This window comes from Dermacentor albipictus, chromosome 4, assembly GCF_038994185.2.
Source record: "Dermacentor albipictus isolate Rhodes 1998 colony chromosome 4, USDA_Dalb.pri_finalv2, whole genome shotgun sequence".
Lineage (NCBI taxonomy): Eukaryota > Metazoa > Arthropoda > Arachnida > Ixodida > Ixodidae > Dermacentor > Dermacentor albipictus.
This window is the reverse complement of record NC_091824.1, coordinates 38,511,692-38,534,970: the sequence shown is the minus strand read 5'-3', so window position 1 is coordinate 38,534,970 and position 23,279 is coordinate 38,511,692. Positions and strand designations below refer to the sequence as shown.

The 23,279-nt window shown below is 46.3% G+C and overlaps 1 protein-coding gene across 2 annotated transcripts in view; it reads right to left on the bottom strand.

Annotated features, from left to right (window-relative positions):
• The window catches only part of LOC139059060 (angiotensin-converting enzyme-like), an 86,196-nt gene that overhangs the window by 6,840 nt on the left and 56,077 nt on the right, over positions 1–23,279 (bottom strand). For both annotated transcript variants that reach the window (XM_070536896.1, XM_070536897.1), the window contains exons 9-12: positions 14,763–14,887; positions 12,721–12,819; positions 6,312–6,456; positions 2,564–2,662 (exon numbers count right to left, since the gene is read on the bottom strand). In XM_070536896.1, the coding sequence (XP_070392997.1) occupies positions 2,564–2,662; positions 6,312–6,456; positions 12,721–12,819; positions 14,763–14,887 (468 nt within the window). The remainder of the gene's footprint in view (positions 1–2,563; positions 2,663–6,311; positions 6,457–12,720; positions 12,820–14,762; positions 14,888–23,279) is intronic.

Genomic DNA, 23,279 nt, shown 5'->3' with positions numbered 1-23,279 from the left:
CACCTAAATCTAATTGCACGTATTTTCGTTGCTGTTTTTCATTTCACCCCCATCGAAATGTGGCCGCTGCGGCCCCGATTGAGCACGCTACCTCAAGCTGCGCAGCATAACTCTGCAGCCACGATGTTACCGTGGCGAGTCAACCATATTCTTGCTACTAGCTTTCGAAAAAAATGAAACTAGTTTTGCTGAGGTTGTTATGTCGTCACAGAAGATGGGAAGCAACCACGGGCGGCCCTTTGAATACCAGGAAATAAGATATCAATGCTGGATGAAGGGTCAAAGTCAACACGGCAACCAACGATACAAATATGCATCTTCTTCTCGATATTTATGCAAAGAAAAATCGTCTTTATCATGTAAAATATCAGGGGATAGTTAATATGTATACGTACATGGAGATCCTGCTTGTGTCATCTCACGGCATATTTTAAACAAAAACCTGCTTTTTGAAGTTGTAACAGCTTGCAACACGCCGTAAGAACCGACTTAAATAGCAAATATGTCCCTCAGCTCTTTTGCTGAAAATGAATTGGAGTACAGGCTGCCAATTATCTTGAATTTAGGACAGTCAAAACTTTTGAGTAAATGTCCCGAGTCCTAACTTCATCGAGTCGGACCAGCCAAATGCCCCAACTTTAGTTTCTTTCTTTACTGGATAACAACCAATAAACCAGATTTTTTTACAATACCTGGCAGTTTGGTTGCATATTCTGCCATTTCGTCTTCTGTTGCATTGTCATAAAGATAAAGGTGGCTTCAGTCTTGTTCTGGCTCTAGTTTTGGTGAATGCTCTAGCCGTCCACGGTACCTCTATCTGTATTATCAGCCGTGTTAGCCAACAACGACCCATTTCTTGTTTTAAATCCCGAGAAGATAGGGTTAAAAGGATTGTGAAACTGCTTCACGTAGCCACTGATAGCTTCTGGCATTGACAGGGTCAGTTGTCACAAACACTCACCTCCCTACCCCCTCCCCCTCCCCCGACCTGCTTCTTCTGTCTCCACTTCATGCACTTGACAGTTGGCAACCCAGTTCGAGCGCACATGGCAGCCACTCCCAAGTATGGACTGAAAGCTTGTTATTTTTTCCATTGAAAATATTGTGTACTGTCAGTGTGCAATATTAACGGGCTTGGGTTCAGCAAAAAAGTACGAATTTACGAACAGTTTCTGGCTTCTGCAAATAAAGCCATATAACACGCTGTTGGTCCCATACGCTAGAAATCACACACAGTCTGGGAATCCCAGTACCAGGCTGCTTGCTTACGTTACGGTGATATTAAAATTATTTCACAGATCTCGTGTCTTCTAAACTTGTGATGCTCCTAGTATATTAGTGGCACTTGAACGATATTGCACTGTGAGGCTGTAACGTCTGGAAGAACGTGCTAGTGTCTGCGGAACATGCGCTGTAATAACGTACGTAGATACAACGTTAAGAAACAGGAAGATAGCTTTGTGCATTAGGAAACGAATGGGGAGGAAATGACGTTGGTAAGGCCTTATAAAGGGAATAACTGCCAGATGAAGAAAAACTGAAAAAAAATTTCGCAAGAAAAGAAACCTTTCTTTATAGCCCTATACGAGCATTTTTTTCTGAAGAAACCCTTGTTTATGATTTTAAGAGGCAAAAGTTGTTGAATATCGTGCATTGTACACCGTGCAATAAGAGGTATATTTTATAGCCTTGTACAAAGAATTTTGATCTCAGGAAACTTGCATAAATATAAACATCATTGAAATAACTTCAATTAAGTACTCATTTTAAAATTGAATGCATATTTTGCAGCTTTAGCTAGTTCAGTTACTTTAAAATTTGGTGAAGTCATCCCTGATTGAATAATTGTGGCTTCAGTATATTGGTTGGATAGTTTAAAGAAGTTGCTTTTAATGTTTGCTATGTAGTTTTTCGGAATTGAACGCAAGCCGAAAGTAGGCTTGCATCCACTTCTTCCGAGAGTTATTTGTGACTATTTTTGTTATTAGCTCTTGGAACATGGCAGGCGCCATGCTATCTTGATCGCAAACAGTGCTGGTATTTTCAATTTCTTACCTAATTTCTTACCTATTTTACGCCACTAGTGGTGCTTAGAAATATTACAGAACAAAAATTACATTTTGCTATCAAATTGTTTCTTTCGCGAGGAAAAAATCTCTACGTTCGTCCACAAAACAATCCACAACTACATGCTGTATGATATGCGGTACGGGAATTAATGCTTGTGTCACAGAGCCACACGTGGTCAAAACATCACAGTAGCTTATATAGATTTAATAAGCCCACAGGTATTGTGCGTTGACTTAGAAGGCACAAATTTTGAAAATAACCTTTTTAGTTGCGAACTTACTGCGCATGTTGTGACGATCGAGCAGCCGCCATACACTTCTTAATTCAAAAATACGTAATTATTTCCACAGCTACACTCGCTATAAATTTCATGCTTGGAGAGTATATAGATTCCGGCTGAATACTATACGATACCATTTTTCAGATTCCATTCTGCTAGAAGTTGTTCTATGTATGTACGGTATGCAATACACCGCGCAGTAAAACGTGTTACCTTATGTATGGCACGTTGGCAGATATGTGGTATTTCGATGGTGGGTCGAAGTCATCCGCGGCTCGTGCAACACCAGGACAAATTCCTTGGTAATTCAGTCTGAAATGTAAGTTTGAAATTTGAAATCGCCCCATATATATTACAGATGCGAGGGATCGGGAAAAATAGCAAACTTTTTTTTAACGCTTTCTCATTTACAGTAAAAGGCAACAAGAAAAAAATTGCTGCCTTCCCTGTATTCGAGAGTATATGCAAGCATGAAATGGCAACTGGCAAAGCTGACTGGTTGAAGATGATACCAGCCACAATCTTTAAATGGTTGTAGTGCGTGTTCGCAATGGCATACCCAATGACACCACACCGCACCGAGCCATAATGTGCACTGGTCCATATGGACGCTGCCCAGCCAGAAGAAGAAAACCGGCCGTAGGTGACACGACAGGATGTGAAAGACGCCAGAGAGACTGAGCGGACTGCCCAGCTAGAACGACAAAAGCGCCTGAAGGAGGCGCCACGCAGCTTGGCGCCATCTCTCGAGGCGACGCAAAGCTCGCGCTGCGGAACTCACGGACCGCTGGTGTTCAAAAGGGCACCGGCATCCCTGTCTCATCACCAAAATGCCAGAAGATGGCAATGATTTGTATGGTGCCCTGTATCTGCCTTTTGAACGTCGCCTGTTGGACATGACAAACAAAATTTCTGTCTACTAGAAGTTACTGATTCAGTGATATCGTGAACAAGAATTAGGATTAAAGTGGAAGCAACATGTTTTGCGACTTGTTTGGGCAGTAACTAGCGTATGTAAGGCGGTCCTTTACGAAGGGTTGAGGGCCAGATACCGCATTTTCTTAATTTATGACTGGTTGCCCGATTGCGGACAGGCCGCCGTTGGAATCTGAACCTGGCAACGTTTAACGCTAGAGCGTTATCTAGTGAGGCGAGTCTAGCAGTGCTATTGGAGGAATTAGAGGGCAGTATATGGGATATAATAGGGCTCAGTTAGTTCGGAGGACGAAAGAAGCATACACAGTGCTGAAAAGCGGGCACGTCCTATGCTACGGGGGTTAGCGGAGAGACGAGAACTAGGAGTCGGATTCCTGATTAATAAGGATATAGCTGGTAACACACAGGAATTCTATAGCATTAACGAGAGGGTGGCAGGTCTTGTTGTGAAACTTAATAAGAGGTACAAATTGAAGGTCGTACAGGTCTACGCCCCGACATCCAATCATGATGACCAGGAAGTCGAAAGCTTCTATGAAGACGTGGAATCGGTCATGGGTAAAGTTAAAACAAAATACACTATACTGATGGGCGACTTCAATGCCAGGGTAGGCAAGAAGCAGGCTGGAGACAAGTCAATGGGGGAATATGGCATAGGCCCTAGGAATAGCAGGGGAGAGTTATTAGTAGAGTTTGCAGAACAGAATAATATGCGGGTAATGAAAACCTTTTTCCGCAAGTGGGATAGCCGAAAGTGGACGTGGAGGAGCGCGAATGGCGAGATTAGAAATAAAATAAACTTTATACTCTGCGCTAACCCTGGCATCATACAAGCTGTAGACGTGCTCGGCAAGGTGCGCTGCAGTGACCATAGGATGGTAAGAACTCGAATTAGGCTAGACCTGAGGAGGGAACAGAAAAAACTGATATATAAGAAGCCGATCAATCTGTTAGCGGTAAGGGGGAAAATAGAGGAATTCCGGATCAAGCTACAGGACAGGTATTCGGCCTTAACTCAGGAAGGTATTGTTACGAATGATGTTTATTTACAGCGTGAAATGAGGTCCGAGATGGAAGCTGCTGGCTAGGCCCAGCCGGCGCAGAGTTCCCCGAGATCACGCGCGCACACTCTACTTCTTCTTTCTCTGCCTCAGTCGCGGGGTGCTGTGACATTTTCCCTGGGGGCAGACGAAGCTCGCTGAGCGAGTTAAAGGGACCTGTGATTGTACTGCTTGAGTCTGGCCACGTGAACAACTTGCGTCGGATGGGAACGCCGATTACTTGCCGTCACTTTAGCGACGACATAGTTCACATCACTCAAGCGGCTCAGTATAACGAATGGTCCCGTGTAAGTGGCGAGAAACTTGCGGTACAATCCCTTTTTGCGAACAGGTGTCCATAACCAAACATTATCACCGGGATTAAAGCTGACGGGGATATGCCGCGCATCAAAGCGAATCTTGCTGTTGCCTTGTGAGGACAACGTCCTAAGATGCGCCAGTCGACGTGCTTCCTCAGCAGGACACAGAGTTTGGGTGATGGAAGGATCTTCTTGACACGATAAAGGTAGAATAGTGTCCAGAAAGGTCCGGGGAACGTGTGCGTACAGCAAAAAGAACGGCGCATATCCAGTAACTTCGTGCTTGGCACTATTGTACGCGTACGTTACAAAAGGTAAGACGGCGTCCCAATTCTTGTGGTCAGCAGCGACATACATTGATAACATGTTGGTAAGGGTTCGATTCGTCCGCTCCGCGAGGCCATTTGTCGGCGAGACCGAACCTAATTATTTCTACGTTGCAATTAAGCATAGTTAACTTCTTTTATGTTTCTAGTTAGTTTAATTCTCTCTGACGGTCATGACCAACAAAAAAATTTAACTAGATCATATTACATGCAAAGGCGATGTCATGGACAAGCTGTATCATAAGTGCAACGAAGACACAGCAAACAGACGGTGACACCATGCGAAATAATGAAGGCGAAAAGGTAGAGCAACTAACCCGCAGTATGTGAGTCAACCATCACCTACACAATAAATATCTCGATAACGCAGGATTTAACTTGATCAAGACCTGCGTTTGTGGCATCTACTTGTGATATTCCACGCATAAATAGTGAGTTCTAACTAATAAAATTTGGTTGATGACAGCTGGTGCTCGCGCTTGTTTTACCCCTTCTGTGTCCGTTGTTTTTTTTGCATGCTGAAATCGTTGGTCGAGGAATCTAGCACAATCTCTCACATTTTTAAAGTAATGTATATAGAGCAAAATTCATTCTGTGAATATTTCTGAGCGGTAAGTGCATATTTCACGCAAGGGCGCAGTTTAACAGGTGACGTAGGTGTGCTCGCCCAGTTTAATACACTGTAACTCTCGGTGGTAGTTTCCTAAATATTTTCTGTTGGTGACTATATATCATGTAAAGCCTGCGTTACGAGACGTGTTAGTTGTAGACAGAGTTATGGATTTGTCGCCTTTCCTTGGTCTCTTGTCGCGTTATGTTTCCTCAATTTTGTAATTTTGCAGGTAATGCGTGCAACATGCATATACCACCTTGTTAAATGCATTTTTTCTAAGCCAGGCACGAGCCACGAGGTGTTCCACTGTGAAGCACGATGCTGCTAGTTTCATTTAAAAAACATATGAGGTTTTACGTGCCAAAAGCACTTTCTGATTATGAGGCACGCCGTAGTGGAGGACTCCGGAAATTTCGACCACCTGGGGTTCTTTAACGTGCACCTAAATCTAGCACCACGGGTGTTTTCGCATTTCGCCTCCATCGAAATGCGGCCGCCGTGGCCGGGATTAGTTTCATTTTGAAGGTTGCGTTTGATGGAAGTAAATGCAAAATATTCATGTACAGAACTTTACGGTGCATGCCGAAGTACCCGTGGCAGTCAAAATTATTTTGGAATCCTTCACTAAGACATCTCTCTTAGCCATGGTGTTGCTTGAAGTTGTTAAATAGCATTACTCAGCCAACAAGCCATGATACTTTCAATTCAATGTCAACTGACACTCACAGCAGGGTCCACCAAGCCTTGTTGTAGTCTTCCGGCTTGTAGTTGCCCTTGAACACGTTCCACCTCCAGAGGTCAAAAACGTAAACCGAGGGGATGAGAGCCACTTTGGCCATGGCAACACTGTGCAGGTAGTTGATGCCCGTTTCTGGAATACAGGATGACAGGGCTGCAGGTTTGTCCTCACCGACTTTCTCACACCACTCTGTTTCCATTTTTTTTTGTAGTCAATATCGTAGATCATTCATTTGTAGTAATCATGGGGCGTAACGCTCCCCGCCCTCTCCGCAGGTCTGGTCGGGGATTATTCAGCACATGAAGCGTACCTTTTTTATAAATATTAGATAGTCGTGCGCAGTCTCGCAGTGGCAGTGCAATGTCTCTTTCTGGTTTTAAAATAATGTCCTCCTAAAGCTTTTCGATGTTTCAGCACTCAGCCAAGATGTGCGATCTGCTTGATCGAACCAATACATACTTAAAGTACCGTGAGACTCTAACATTCGCGAGTTCAAGCAGCTTAAACAGTCCATTATTTTATTGCACAACTTGAGCGCCGGGGTGATGAAACGTGTTAAAAGAGGGCATGTACAAGCACTAGGTGAGCGCTTGTATTTGTAGTTTTTGTTCGTGTTTCATCAACCCAGTGCTCTAGTTTCCCCCACGGTGAAACACCAACTAGCGCAACTGCCCATCCTATTAAACAGCTCCGCTGAGCGCCATATCGAAGCATGTCAGAGGGCTTTGAGTGCGTGTATAAGCACTCACTAGCATGCATGCATGGTTGCTTAAATAAATAAATAAAATAATAAATAAATCAGACCTTAATAATAAATGAATAAATGATTGTTGAAACTACACAAAAGAGAAGAATACAAGCGCATAATTAAGCCTTGTGGCTTGAGTGCGCAGCTGTGTTGTCCCCGAGTTGGTCACACTTGTGGACTAGGAAACCAAGGAGACCAAGTAAACCAGTAAACAGGAGGGAAAAAATGATCTGCAAAAAACAATTACGGCAAGCCGGTACAACTGTGCCATATATGTTATGAAAAACGCTTTACGTACAATTAGACTATATCTTGTAATACAATAATTATTAAACGTACAATGAAACACTCGACGCACGTGAGTGGTGTTTAAATTATTTTTCATTCTTCATCGTGGCCACTAGAAATAGCATCCCAAGCCTGTAGCCAAACTAACCTGTCCATTTTTAAAACACAGCCTGTCAGCCCGTGCATGCAAAATAAACTTGTAAAAGAGCTTAAAATAGCATTTAGGCCTGCTTTGCTTTATTTTCTTCCTTGCACTCTGTACTTAAAAAAAATAACCATACACTTTGTGTGTGTTCTCACCCCTGTGCAAACAGGCGGCGTCATAGAGGTCAAGAGGGAGAGAGAAAGAGAACGGAGGAAAGAAAGGCAGGGAGGTTGACCAGACTGAGTCCAGTTTGCTACCCTGCACGTTGGGAGGGGGAAGGGGGAGTGAAAGAGAGAGAGAAAACATTAGTGCATATCGCACTTTCACATGCACTAAGTTGTTTGCAGGATGTCTACAGTCGGGCACTCAAGTCTGTGGTCTTCAGGTAGTGAAGCGCTGGAATGGCTTTCTGGGCTAATGAACTGTGGAGCACTCGTACTTTTTATAGGCTAACCTATTGCCACCTTGTTCTTGGAATGGAAGCGCAGTTTGCTCATGCAAAGGTTACAAATTTATTGTCAGACGATGCTAATATTTTCAAACTGCTAGACACCTCGACACTTAGCTCCACTAGGTAGTGTGCATGTAACCTTCCAGCATGCATAATCCTGTCCCGTGGGCACGTTGGGAAGATATGTTGACTTGTTACTTGGTATTATTTTTGAGATGATGTTTACTCATGCAATTGTTACAAATTTATGGTAAATCGATGCTGATATTTGCAAACACCTCGACACTTATTTCATCAATTGGAGACTGTGCCAGTAACCTTTCAGCATAATCCTGTCACATGATCTGGTTACGATGATTTGCTAACTTATTGCTACTGGTTATTTATTTTTGAGGTGCTGCTTACTGACGTAAAGGTAGCACATTTCTTTCCAGGTGAGAGTGGCACTCGAGGGGTATCAAGCATCCTGTCATTTCAGTCGGCAACAGGAAAGCATGCCGTCAACTTTCTGTCACAAAAGTGTCTCAAATGAAAAGCCAGGATAACTCGGCTGCGCTTTGTAAGGTCTGAAATTTCGTGTGCCCCTTATTTTCTGAGTGGCTTAGAATAACTCGCCGAGATTTTCATGCAATAGTGAAGTATCAGGACTTCCAGTCACACATCGCGCTTATGAATGACCATGAGGTCATGTCTAGTCATCCATTTATCAAGCTTTGATTCAAGAATGGCAACATAACGTCAGGAGAAATATATATCGGCAGATATTTGTATCAATTACTTTGAAGTGCTTGTGCTCACCATTCTGACCACTATGCAACTGCTGCTTTGTGCAATCGAACCAATAATGCATGCACTGGGCGCTAGCAATGCTGACAGTCTTCTATTGGCCTCGCCTTGCGAGCTGCACTATAGCGTCGATTTAAAAGCAGCCCCTTCATTGTTGGTGCTTTTTAGTGCGCTATTAAGATTTTCTATCCACCAGCGTTACTATTACGTGCAGACACTGTTCTGCAAGAGTCACCAATACGTGAAGCAAATGTGCGAGAAAAAGCAATGCACCAGGAGCAATGGCGAAATCTATTTAAGGCCACCTCACGAATCTAACCAAGCATTACGCGTATGATTTGCTTGCAAGTCCAACAGGTGTGCACTTCGAGCTACGCCTATTATTCCGTTCCTCCCATTGTAAACTCGAGGAAAGGAGTGTAGCAACAAGGTGTTCATTAATGCATTTAAAAAAGTAGCGTCAGTATTTAGTGAACGTGAGCCTCAGGTTGTAGGCCACATGCTTTCGCCAGGATGGCTATCCAGGTCATGTACTAGTGTCGGTTGCAGAAGGCCAGCTCAACCAACCGCAGCAGAGGGAGGACATGTAGTCGAATGCAAGAGCCGCAAACAGTGACGAGGAAAAGTTTGCTGTTGTCGTTTTTAACCACCCCTTTTGCACAACTTAAAGTACCATGACGAGCGGACATCACTGTTGTCTTCTCTGCATATAGGCCGCCTTTATTGCAAGAATACAAAACCACGATAAGCTGCAAAGGTGACATGTAAGAAAGAAGTACAGAAACAAGCTTGTCAAATGCAGTGCATGCATCATCCATCGCATGGAGTAATGGATGAAGCTACATAGGCCAAACAGGCAGATTTGTGTATGATATACTAAGTCAACATGTAACATGGTGAAAAGAAAAAAATTAAGTTATGGGGTTTTACGTGCTAAAACCACATTCTGATTATGAGACACGCCGTAGTGGAGGACTCCGGAAATTTGGACCACCTGGGGTTCTTTAACATGCACCTACACCTAAGTACACGGGTGTTTTCGCATTTCACCCCCATCAAAATGCGGCCGCCGTGACCGGGATTCGATCCCGCGACCTCGTGCTCAGCAGCCTAATACCATAGCCACTGAGCAACCACGGCGGGTAATGGTGAAAAGAATGGCACAACATTGTTTACGCAAAATGGCACAAGATATGATTACTTGAAATGCAGTTTTCATCGCTGTTTTGAAGATGCATCGCATTACCGGCAGAAATGGCTGTGAGTTGACTTGTCTGAATATGAAGGCTGAGTTTATTGCCAGGGCTGATGATGTTTTGGTTAATAAGTCTTCCCTTGCCTTTCCGAATAAACAACTACAATTCTTGCCGCTGGGTTGGGATGAAACTTTAAGTGTGAGCTTTTTCATTTGTTCTTTTTGTTAACTCTAAACAAGTTTACGCTCTTGCACACGTCCTGTTACAGGTAACGCATTAGATATTGAAACGTCTATTTACCCGCTGTGGTTGCCCAGAGGCTATGGTGTTGGGCTGCTGAGCACGAAGCCGCGGAATCGAATTCCGGCCATGGTGGCCGCATTTCGATGGGGGCGAAATGCGAAAACACCCGTGTACTTGGATTTAGGTGCACGATAAAGAACCCCAGGGGGTCGAAATTTCCGGAATGCTCCACTACGGCGTGCCTCATAATGAGAAAAGGGTTTTAGTACGTAAAACCCCATAATTTAAAACGTCTACTTGTTTCTGTTTCTCCGGTGGCCGCTTTTCACCGGCTAGCAAATGTTAAACATTACAGCTCAGCGCAAAGAGCCCCTGCATGATTTGGAACTTACGCGAATGTTATCGGTCATTCTATCTGTTGTTTATGCGCTCGCCGAACCATGTATTATCCCACTGCATGTGCGACACGTGTTTTGTAGTAGTTTCTGGAAACGACGGGGGCACCAGTGATTACACTAGAACCTTCGACGAGTGATGAATAAAAGCCGATGCGCTTGACCCACTGATCGGGTTTAGACGATCACCGAACGTGTTCGCCGCTGTCGTTGTGCTTCGAGTGTAACTTGCTTTTGGGGCCCCAGGTTCGCCCAATAAAAAGTTAATTCAGTTTTGCTGCGGTGTTCATCCCCGTCTCTGCTACGTGACAATATCATTGCGTCGGTGTACATCAAATTAAAAAATAATTATGGGATTTTACGTGCCAAATCCACGATCTGATTATGAGGCACGCCGTAGTGGGGGACTCCGAAAATTGGGACCTTGCACCTAAATCTATGTGCACTGGTGTTTTCACATTTCGCCCCCATCTAAATGCAGCCACGTGACTGGGATTCGATACCGCGACCTCGTGCTTAGCATCCCAACACCACAGCCACTTAGCAACCATGGTGGTTCGTAGTACCTCAAAATTATTAGATCAGATTATTGTTGGAAGTTAGCACATTGTCTGTGCGTTGATGCGGTCTTTCCCATGTGCTTGTCATAATCACACTACCCCAGAATTCCAAAAGTTCCCTGTCCTGCCACTTTCATAGTCCTTGATTTTTTAAACTTGCATATAGAACAATGTATATCTTATTGATTTAAGATTGCGTGGCACTGTCATTAGTGTGGGCCAGCTGACAAATTAATTCATTTGAATCCTTACTTTATTGTTTAAGCCCAAATTTAAGCATATCATGGCGGGCTTTGTGCCATATATAAATGTATTTGCATCGCTAGCGTGCAGTCTTTGTCTTGGCATGAAGCAAACTATTCTTTAACTGCGCAGTCAAACCTTTGCACAGAAGTGTAGGACTGGCAGAGCTTAAAATTCTTTAAAACAGAATAAGACTATACGAAAATATGAAGACACCGTCCTACAGAAAAGCAACTATTTCAAGGCAGTGACTCTGCTTCAATCTGAACACTAAGTACTCAGTTTCTTCCTTCAGTTGCAGTGGTAAATTTTAGCATATCAAAGTTTATTTAATTTGTGGACATTATGCACATTTTATGACCTTGATATAACCATTTTCGTACGTTTGCCTTTTCTAGATTTTTCAAAAAATGTTATCTGCTTCAGCTTTACTCGCATTCCGTAGCCTTATTGCTAATTTTTCTAACATGCCTGTTCTATTTTAGGTCTGTCGTGAATGAAACACGTAGGTATTGATATTAGTACATTTTATCTGTAGGGGGCGAGCGCTTGCGCTAACGCCATCCTATGCACCGTATTGCTGAAGTAGCACTGTGAGCAGCGGCGTCCGTTGGCGTCTCACGTGGCTCCAGCAATGCACCACAGCCAATCGACCCGGGCCCTCTCCTACCTAGGCTTTGCTTTGTCTGTGGAAGCAGGTAATCGGCTTGGTGATATGTGATACGCTATATGATACGCTGACGTTATCCAAAGTGCCATATCGGAGAACTGTCATGGTGACAAGCTGCTTCAGTGACGTCACGTGCAAGCTATATACACATACATTATGATGTGCTTGCATTTAAGTACCTGTTTTATTTCGTTATGCAAAAAAGAGGTGAGGCGTGCAGAGAGGACACAAGAGTAGAGAAGTGGACAACACGAACGCCGACTATCAACTGAAGGGAGCACTGAGGCGAAAAAAAAAGCATACACAGAACTCATCTGCGCAAGCTCGGGAATGCCACGTGTCAGCCGAGTACCTGTGTCGGTCTACGTGGCACATATACTGGCACGTGGCGTTCCTGAGTTTGCGCAGGTGAGTTTTGTATCTTTCTCTTTTTCTCCCCAATGCTGCCTTCAGTTGATAGTCGACGTTCGTGTTGTCCACTTCTCTACTCTTGCGTCCTGTCTGCACGCTTCACCTCTTTTTTGCATAATGAACCCTTACCAACTAGCTCAGCTTTCTGTCGTTCTACGCTGTTTTATTTCACGATTGGTGTTATTTTTCTATTCTGGTGTCTGCACTTTCATGACACAACCTCTACGAAAAACTTCATGATGTAAGCGTTTGCACTGTACCTTCGTCCTCCATTCTGTCTTGCAGCAGGCCAACTGCCTTCAGGTGTTTCAGCGTGGCCACAGAGAGAGCAATAGTATCTCCAATAGCCTCATGGAAACCTAGGTATAGGAGAAAAACTCTTAAGACAATAGTTGTGAATTGCTGCGCTCTACTGCTATGCATAGTTGTATGTTTGCCTCTGGAACTGATACTGAAAGGGCAGCTCTTAAAAGGAGAGCTGGTTTGTCAAGCTAGTAATGAAGGAGATGCGCCTCGTGTTTCTATAGCACCTCGGAGACGACGACGACGACCCGTGCTGTGATTTGCAAGAGAGCTCGGGCTGTTCGCTGCTGCTAGGCTGCTGTTTATCTGCTGCTTCTCACATTTAATAAAACACCATTACAAGCTACATATTTACAATATCGCTTGTTTTACTTAACTAGTTGGAAACAAATGTTCAAAATAGAATATTGAAGTTATTGCGGTTTAAACTAAAGGCATATTGGCAACATATAATTAAGCCAAGGAAATCATGGAGGAAACAATCTGTAGTTTGAATATAATTGTAAACAATGATAAATATTTTCAAGCATCAATAATATGAAAACAAGTGAAATGAAACTGGAGAAAAACAAAGGCGCAGTTGCGTTCGAAAGGAAAAACACCGATTAAAATAGCAAATTATTATCTATATAAATTATAATAGCTTTATCGGCCATATAAACTCGCAAACATTCGCTCACTAACTAATTTAACAATGATATAATGCGTAATGCCGACTGAACGAGGAGATAAAACGAAACAGACACATGGAGACAGCGCTGTTTCTGTGTGTCTCGCTTTCAAAACTATGGAGTGAGGAATCGCAGCATCAGCAGGGATCGGATTGACCTTCGCGCATATCTCATTTCAACGCGAACAAAACGTGGAAAGCAGCGCATGCCAAACTACCGGTGCTACGCGCATTCTGCAAGCATCGCGGATTGCTTTTGAAGAAGAGGCCCGCGCGCGTGCGCAATTCGGCCACGTGGCAGAACCAGGGCCGCACGTTTCAGCTTCGCTGATTAACCGTCTGTACGGGGTGCTGGGAAGGTGATTTGTTTTATTTCATATTTGCAGTCTGTTTCAGAGCCCGTAAAAGATAGCCACGTAAAAGACAACAACAAGGAAATACCTTCATATAGTGTTTCTGAGTACGCCGCGAAATTTTGCCAGTACGACTCATGTCTTTTAAACAGTAGTTAAAATTTTGCAGAATTAAACTTAACAAAATGGTGACACAAGTCGGATTTTGAGAAATAGCCAGAGAAACTCAAGATGGACTGTCAACTGTCTCGTTTGTCTTAGGTGCACCATTCTACTTTTAAAGTTGGGGTAATGTTACGTGAAAGATACGGTGTAATAAAAAATGGCAAATATGGAGTCATCCGAAGCCTGGTAAGCCATAAAATACTTCATAATGAAAGACCTCGTGACATGCACGTCGAAGTTTTTGCGTCTAAAACTCCGCGTAACATCACGGATTGTGAAAGTGTTCGGTAGTCTGTGCGCTACATTGATAAGCATTATTCATAAACAGTTAACGAACCCTATGTATATCGCTTATTTGTTGATTCGTCTTCGCCTAAAACAACAGCACACTGAACGAAGCGGGTTTGATAACTTTTTCTGCGTGGAAGTGGCTCAGGCAAATAAATATTGTTTCAAATCTTCCACGACGTAACGCTGATGTGTTAATGTCGCGGTTTATGTGCAAAACTCAAAAAAGAAATACGCACGGTTTTGATTTGTATCGTTAAATACGAGTATCAATTCCCACCAAGTGCATATAGAGGCTAGAAATAATTTCAGAAATGTAAACAGATTTAGTACTCTTTTTTAGTGTAACGCTACTTACACTCATGTGAAGTTATTTTGAGATGCTGTGCAAAACAATGTACTGCAAAAGCATGGACTGGCAGATATTCTAAGACCTGACATACCTAAAGCAGTGACGACTGGGCCTTAATAATGTATCAGATCGTTGTTGGGATGGTAAAATAATTCCCAAATGTGTGCTCACCAGGATTTGCACCAGCCCTAAAGAAGACCGGCTGCTTGGCATACTTGAGGAAGTACTCAACGTGGCCCATTTCATGGTGCACAATGAACAGATCATCCATCTTCACTTCAGTGCATTGCTTGATCCTGTTGGCAGTCGGCGTCAAATTCAAGAAACCAGCCCTTATCGACAATAGCTCACGAACAAAAAGGACTGCGTGAAGGTCAAGTACCGCAAAATTTCGCTTTGGCTAAAACGGTTGTAAATAATCAGTGTTACTATCAAAGCAATCTTTGCAAATCTACATGGGTAATAATTGTATAGTTTTCTTATTAGGGTATTTGAATATCACCTAAGCAAACGACGAGCCACTTTGTAGTCAGAGTTGAAGTTCTTTATTTCTGCCTTGTAACGGTACAAGCTACAGAGAGCGGAGGCTCTCTTTACAGCTTGACAAAGCCGCAGCCTCCTCTCGCGTGGCAGTGGCTTCAAAACAAGGCTTTTAATACAAAAGTAATTGAAGTGCAATAAGAGCTATACAATAACGAACAAGTAAAAAAAGATATAGTATTTAGACAATATATAGTATAGAAAATACATACAAGAAGGAAACAAATTCATTAAAATAAGGGGTTTTAAGTGCCAAAACCACCTTCTTATTATGAGGCACGCCGTAGTGGAGGACTCGGGAGATTTCAACCAGCTTGGGTTTTTTAACGTGAACGTAAATCTAAGTACGCGGGTGTTTTCGCATTTCGCCCCCATTGAAATGCGGCCGCCGTGGCCGAGATTCGATCCCGCGATCTCGGGAACGCGGCTGCGAGCCGAGCGGAGCGGACACGCTTCACATGGGCTCTGCGCATTTCCTACTTTCTTCACCACCTTACCTCTTTATAGTGCCCGAAATTTCTACCTCGGGCCTTCGTGAACACCCAAGAAACCTCTACGACGACTTCTTTGCCTGTGAGTGTCCCTTGTTTTTGCACAAGCGGCTTACGAAGACCTCCGACGCGACGCCGCCGCACCAAGCCTAACGCCGCCTTGGCGGCGCACGGCGGAGCAGCGAAGCACGTCAGCACATCATATGGCCAACGAAGCTGCCTGCCCAGCCGGCCCCAGCGAGTCACAATCGTTGCCCACGGGGACCACAACCACCACCATGGCCACAGGAAGTGCACGCGGTGAAGCCGGCGCATCCAGCGGTATTTCACATCAAGCGTTCGTGGACGCACCCCCCCCCCCCCCCCGAGGACTACGACTCGATGGACGAGACCCCAGAGCCCGACGCCGCTAACTATGAAACCTTCATCGAACACGGACCCCAGCCGTCAGCCGAAGACGTAGGGCCGAGTGACCCAGCGTGGGAATACGCCATCAGCAAAACCCGGGCGAAGAAGCTCCGTAGAGCGGCCCGCAAACAAGAGAACATCACAGACGCCAACTAACTCGTGTGTGGCCAGACTTTTTTCAACAGCCCCTCGGAGCAAACCCGTAAACAAGGCCCGGCTTGCCGGCCAAGACTCCCTCCTTTGCCTGAAGGAGACATCAAGATCGTCATTCGTCCCACAAGAGGGCTATACCTAAGAGAGTTTCCCAACCACGTCATCGCAGCAGCCGTCACCCACTCCTGCCCACAACCAACCCTCATTGAAGGAAAATACATCATAAGGCCACACCTGGGCTCTAACATTATCGTGGTGAGTGCTCAATATGAAGACGTGGCAGCGACACTCCGTCAGCTTACCCACCTAACGCTCGGCAACAAAATTTATCCAGTGCGGGCCTACGTTCCGTTCTTTCCCCAACTGCTACGTGCGGTCATGTATGGGCTGAACCACCGCAACACATGCGAAACGCTGATGCAAGGCCTTTGGACCCGAGATAGAAGAATCAAGATCCTTGACGCCAGGATTCTGGGGTCCTCAACGACTGCCCTCCTTACGATGGACGACCCGAACCTGCCGAAGCTCGTGTACCACGGCAGTTGCGAGTATCCCTGCTACCAGTACAGGCCTGCACGACAGTTCTGCCAATACTGCATGCAGGCAGGGCACAGACCGGACGTCTGCCCAAATCCAAATTTGTCAATATGCTAGGTTGCGGAATGCCGAGCCCCCCGGAAGGCCACACGTGCCAGCCCAAGTGTGGATTCTGCGAAGGCCCGCACGTCACCAGCAGCAGGGAATGCCATCGACGCCGCAAGCCGGCCCGTTCAAACAAGCCACAAGAGCAGCAGAAGAGACATGTCTCCCACAAATATGCGTAACAAACGAAAAACAGACAATGGTTGTTCAGCTCCGAGGACCAAGACGGGTCCACTCTACATCGCAACGTGGCCGACACCGACACCCAAAGCGCCAGCAGAAAGCGGGCCGCAAGCAAACGACGCTATGAGAGCGCAACGAGGAGTCATGCGCCGAACCAGTCCAAGGCCACGGCCAACACCGTATCGCGGGAGCAGCAACCCCCGCAGCGTCCGATTACACCGCCGCGGCTGACGCAGCAACATGACACGCAGCTAGCGTCGAAGCAGAAGCAAGCCGCCCAGGTGCCGAGAGGCGCCAACCACTCAACGTCGAGCCACAGGTCGCCGCAGCGGGGGCCACGGCCAATGGAGCAAGAGCAGGACGAACGGGTGAGCTGGTCAGAGAGGCTCAAGCAACATACCCCACTAGCTGACCCCAGAGTTCCACAACTCCAAGCCATGATTGCCAAACAAAACAAAGAGCTTGCAGAACAAAGCGCTACAATAGCACGAATGCAAGCACAGCTCGAACAATTCACGCAAAGCCGCAGCACGAACACCCAAAACGAACAAATCCCAGTGCCACAAGCACCGCAGCCTACACAACGGAACGATAACTTTGAGACTACAGTCACATCTGAAGTCATTGAGCTTCTTCACCATAAGATTGGACACGCAGTGCAGATTCACAAAGTCCAGATCGTAGCAGAAATGCATCAGGCCATCCAGGAATCAGAAGAACGGATGATGCAACACATGAAACAACTCATACAGGAGCTCCACTCCCACCAAAACCGTAAAAGGTGCGCCAACACGGAAGCAGGGCCGTCCAAAATGAAGCACTGCACAGACTCTCTCGGTAGCGAGACCGAACGCGAGCACTTCTACATTTGCTTAATATGACGAGACACCCCCGTGCAGCCGTAAACGAAAACCTCGAAATCTGGTAATGGAACTGTAGGGGATACAAACGAAAAGAAGGCCTACTCAAACAGTTCATAGCCAATACACTAATCAAACCGGACGTAATATGCCTGCAAGAGATAGGCGCCGAAAAGACCTCATCCCTATCAGGATATTACACAATCTGTCAACCTCGCATGCCTACGGTGGCCATCTTCGTAGCAAGGAACATTAGAGCCATCGAACATACCTATCCGGACCCGGACATCGAGCACCTCGTTGTTGAGATTGTTCCGAACAAAAGGGGCCGGAAGAGTACATTCATAACGAACATCTATAAACAGCCTAAACCCATGAGGCTAGATTTCACCAACATCATCACAGAAGCCTACAACCTCGCAGAACCAAACCAAATGGTCATCGTAGGCGACTTTAACTCCCCCCACACAGAATGGGGGTACCGTTCAAGTTCGCACAGAGGAGATTCCGTCCTTAATACGCTCACTGTGCTGGACATGCAACTCCTCACCAATCCGCTATACCCAACAAGGGAGGGAAACAGCGTCACCCGCGACACATGCCCCAACCTCACCATAGTAAAAAATGTCAGAGAGGCTACGTGGTCCAACCTGGCGGAGACACTTGGGAGCGACCATTGCATCATAAGCACCTCTATCTCAACTACAAAAATCAGAAGAAATCTTGGCATAGCAAGAATCACTGATTGGACCCAATTCCGTGCACTCACCACAGACAAGTGTCAAAAGATCACATCTAACACAGAATGGACTAACGGTATCTGTAAGGCACACAAAGAGACCACGGAGACTACACAACGTACTCCAGAAACTCCAGAAGTCGACACACACCTCATTCAGCTATGGCAGCAACGTCGTCGGTTGATACGAAGGTGGAAACGGCAAAAACTAAACAGGCAACTACCCCTACGAATCGCAAACATCACGGTAGAGGCGCAAAACTACGCCACTGAATTGGCACACAAACATTGGCACCAGTTCTGTGAATCTCTCAAAGGTACATTAGGAACCTCAAAAACATGGACCGTCTTAAGGAACCTAATTGATCCCCCAAAATCGCAATCCGAAGCAAACAGAACTCTCAAACGCATCGCTCCCACCTTCCCAGGCGACGATGGAGCTTTATTAAAAGCATTACCAGACAAATAAATTGGTGCAACTCGGGCGACTCATCCTCCATGCAAACAGCGGTACGCAGGACGCGCCAACAAAGAGCTGGACGCCCCGATAACCGAATCCGAAGTATACGCAGCCGCAAGAGCCTGCACCAAGAACACCGCAGCCGGCGCTGCCAAAATTACCAACGCCATGATTCGCAACCTCAGCCAGGAGCAAATCGAAAAGTTAACCCAATATATCAACAACTCTCTGTGGCAAAAGAGCATCTTACCACCAGAGTGGAAGCATGCCGAGATCAGTCATACCCAAACCAGGGAAGCGACCAACAATCGATGCCCTGCGACCCATCTCATTAACATCATGTATGGGCAAACTCTATGAAAGAGTAATACAGAAACGCCTCCAAAATTACATTGAAGACAGACAACAACCTCTTTCACCCATCCATGATCGGCTTCAGATCGGGGTTATCCACACTAGACGCCTTCTTACTCATCCGAGAGGAGGTATTGACCAACACACCAAGAGGCGGGGGACATCTAATCATGGCACTCGACCTCAAAGGCGCCTTTGATAACGTATCGCACCAAGCCGTACTCGAGGAGCTATCTAACATCAACTGCGGCGAGCGCATATATGAATACGTCCGAACATTCCTGTCAAACCGAACGGCCACCATAGGCATGGGAGAAACATGATCTGACCCACAGGCTATGCCTAACAAAGGCACACCGCAGGGGTCAATTATAACAACCCTCCTATTTAACATCGCCATGACCAGAGTCGCAAGGGCATTACAGGCCATACCCAACATAGGGTTCACCTTATATGCCGACGACATCACGGTGTGGACAAGGACAGGCTCCCTCGCGGAGCAGGAACACTATCTCCAACAAGCCGCCACTTGTGTTCAAACAACAGCACACCAGTGTGGCTTGAAATGCTCTCAGGAGAAATCCCAAGTAATTCGTATCAAGGGGTACAATTACAAGACCCAAGACCCCAACCACATTAAACTTCAAGGAGAACTCATCCAAGAAGTATCACTCATCCGAATACTCGGCATTTGGCTACAATCTGACCACACGGCCACACACGCCATCAAACTACTCAAAATATCCGCCACACAAGTATCGCGCATGATACGGCGCGTGGCAAGAACCCGTAAAGGCATGAAGGAACAAGTCACCATGAAATTGGTTCAAGCGCTTATCATCAGCCGACTGTCCTACGGCCTTCCATATCTCCCACTCCTTAAAGCAGAACGAACCACAATTGGTGCCATCATTAGAACAGCTGTTAAAAATTCACTAGGCCTCCCACCATATACCGCCAACCACAAGCTTGAAGCTCTGGGAGCGCTTAACACTTTCGACGAAATCCAAGAAGCAGGTCTCCTATCTCAGCGGGAACGCCTACTCAAGACGGAAACGGGTAGACTAATACTTCAGCGAGTCGGCTACCCAGCGGACTTACACGTCATACAATCTACCACTAACATTCCAACAGAAGACAGAGCACGCCTGCACGTAGCTCCCATCCCAAAGAACATGTCGTCCCACTCCTGCGAAGGCAGAAGAACAGCAAGAGTGAACTACATAAGACGGACAATGGGAAGAAGCGGCAGGGCCGTCTACGTAGATGGAGCCTTGTACGGACCTCCCAATGGACATGCAGCGGTAGCAACTGTGGTGGGATCCAATCATCAAAAAATCACAAGTCTAACCATGTCAAACTGCTCCGCCCTGGAAGCAGAAGTGGCTGCGATAGCACTCGCCATACAACACGGGAATGCTATCAACCAATCCCTTCATATTATCACCGACTAGCAGGCGGCTTGTCGGCTCCTCCTAGCAGGAAGAATCCATAAAAGACTGCTCCACCTTGTTCAAAGCAGCCCAGGATCAAACACTCACGTTAAACACCAGATCACTTGGACCCCCGCACACTCTGGGTTGGAAGGGAACGAGATAGGTGACGGTCTAGCTCGAGGTTACACTAGCCGAGAGGATCAAAACAATCTCCCCCGACCACTCACTACTTCAAACTACTTCAACCAATGTCAACAGCTTATAATATTAGGCTCCATCACCAACATCTCATGCGCCAGTTCCTACCACCACCACATAGAAATCTTACTGCGCAGGAAGCCCGCGACTGGAGACAACTCCAGACGGGCACTTTTCCCAACTTGTATAAATAGCACATTCTGTTTCCAGAACGCTACAGACCTACCTGCCCATGGTGCGACGGTCACCCCACCGCCTTCCATGTTACGTGGGGGTGCACGGGGGACAAACCTATACACTTACGAACACTTCAAACGAAGGAGCAGTACGAGGCCTCTCTGTCCAGCTCGGACCTGACAACCCAGCGCAGCCTGGTACAGCAGGCAAGGGCAGCAGCACAGGCCACAGGGGCTCTGAAATCAGTTCTCCATCCGCCGCCCAAGTCTTCGACAACTACGTCTGTCCCTTCGAAATAAATGTTTCTACTACTACTACTACCCGTGATCTCGTGCTCAGCAGCCCCACACCATAGCCAGTGAGAAACCACGGCGAGTCGCAAAAAGGGGAATATAACTTACGTGGTAACGAACATAGCACTTAAAGCACTGTTTGATGCAGTGAAGAGGTCAAAATTTTTATATGCAGTCACATTTAAGAGGGAAGGCGTTCTCTACCTCAATTGATTCGAGGGGTCGGCACTACCAAATTCTCCGCATAATGTGTTTTGTAGATTTCTTCTCGGGCACTCAAATCAACAAGCTAACGTATGTCATTTACGTTTCACCATGTTTCAAGGTTAACCTGGATACTCAAGCGGTATCTGTACAAGTTACGGTTCTTCAGCACGCTACTTTGCAGAAAGAGATCCGCGCTCGGTGAGTCACAGGGGACATTGCGAACATGACGAAGGAATGTCTTCTGCAAAATTTGTATATGCTGAAGAATACTAAATTTCGGCTGTGCCCCGCACTAAATGACAATAGTTTAAATAGGAGTATCAAATGGAATTATAGAAGAGAAAACTTATTGGCCTTGGAAGAACGTTCAGAGCCGACCTACGACCCCAATTATTTCAGCCAGTTCCATTGTGATATTGACATGTGGGCTTGTCTACCTTTTTTGGGTGAAGCCGTTTGACCGTCTTACAAATGTGATCGCTCACCGCGGGACGCGCCTGCATATATCTTAAGTTTCTTGAACGTTATCGATGGTTCTATCCGCTGTCTGTTGTCACCGAACCTTGCTTAATCTGAGCGCATGTATGCGTGACGCCAATGGCGTAGAACTTTCTGGAAGACACGCGGGCACCAGCGATTACTGTGGAACATTCGATGGCTCGTGTACAAAAGCTGGCGCGCTTGACCAGCAGATCAGATTTCGACGATCGCCGCTATCGTTGTGCTTTGAGTGTAGCCTGTTCTTGCGGGCACAGGTTGAACAAATAAAAGTTAATTTCCCCATTCACGGTATTGCTATTGTGTTCCTTACCGTCACTACTACGTGACATCTAGCGGAGGCGCCTTGCGTTCATGTACCTGACGCCCCCACAAAGACGGAACCCAAGCCCGAACGCGGAAGACAACACTAACGTCGCCAAGAACCAGCGAAACAGCTGCAGGCTGCAAGGACTGCCCCCACAGCACGGACTTTTGCCTGAGACGACAAGGCACGTCGTTGCCAAGTCCACATTGTGGGGTTTCTGGCTCTCGCGGCGCTTTTCAGGCTCTCGCGATGGTTGCGTGGAGGCCATTGCGTTGTATTGCCGTGGGGGCTCCGTGTCCCTCTCCTCCTTACCTGGACGGGGTGGCAGCGGGCCATAAAACACTGTCGTTCTGCTGTCATCCCGCCCACGTGAAGGTCAACAGGCTTTCGCCATTGGCTAACATTTTGGCGGGATTCGGGTTCTGCTTGCGTGTACTCCGGGTAAGCGCGCGCAAGACGGGGCCCGGGAGACCATATCGGGGCGTCTGAAAGTGCGTACGTGCTCCTCTCTACCGGCGGCGGCTCCCTTTGTCCGCCGCCGGCCGATGGTGACTTCGGCTCGTCGGGGTCCCGCCCTCGGCGGGCGCGCACGCACTCTTCCGTCGTCTCAGTGTCCTGAGGCAGCGTCTGCCGATCGTGCCCCCATCTGTTCGTCTGTCGTTTCTTTCTATTTCCCTTTTCTCTGCTGTGGGGTGCGCGATGGCAGGCGCTGACCGAAGGATAGGCAGCCTCTTACTGCTGG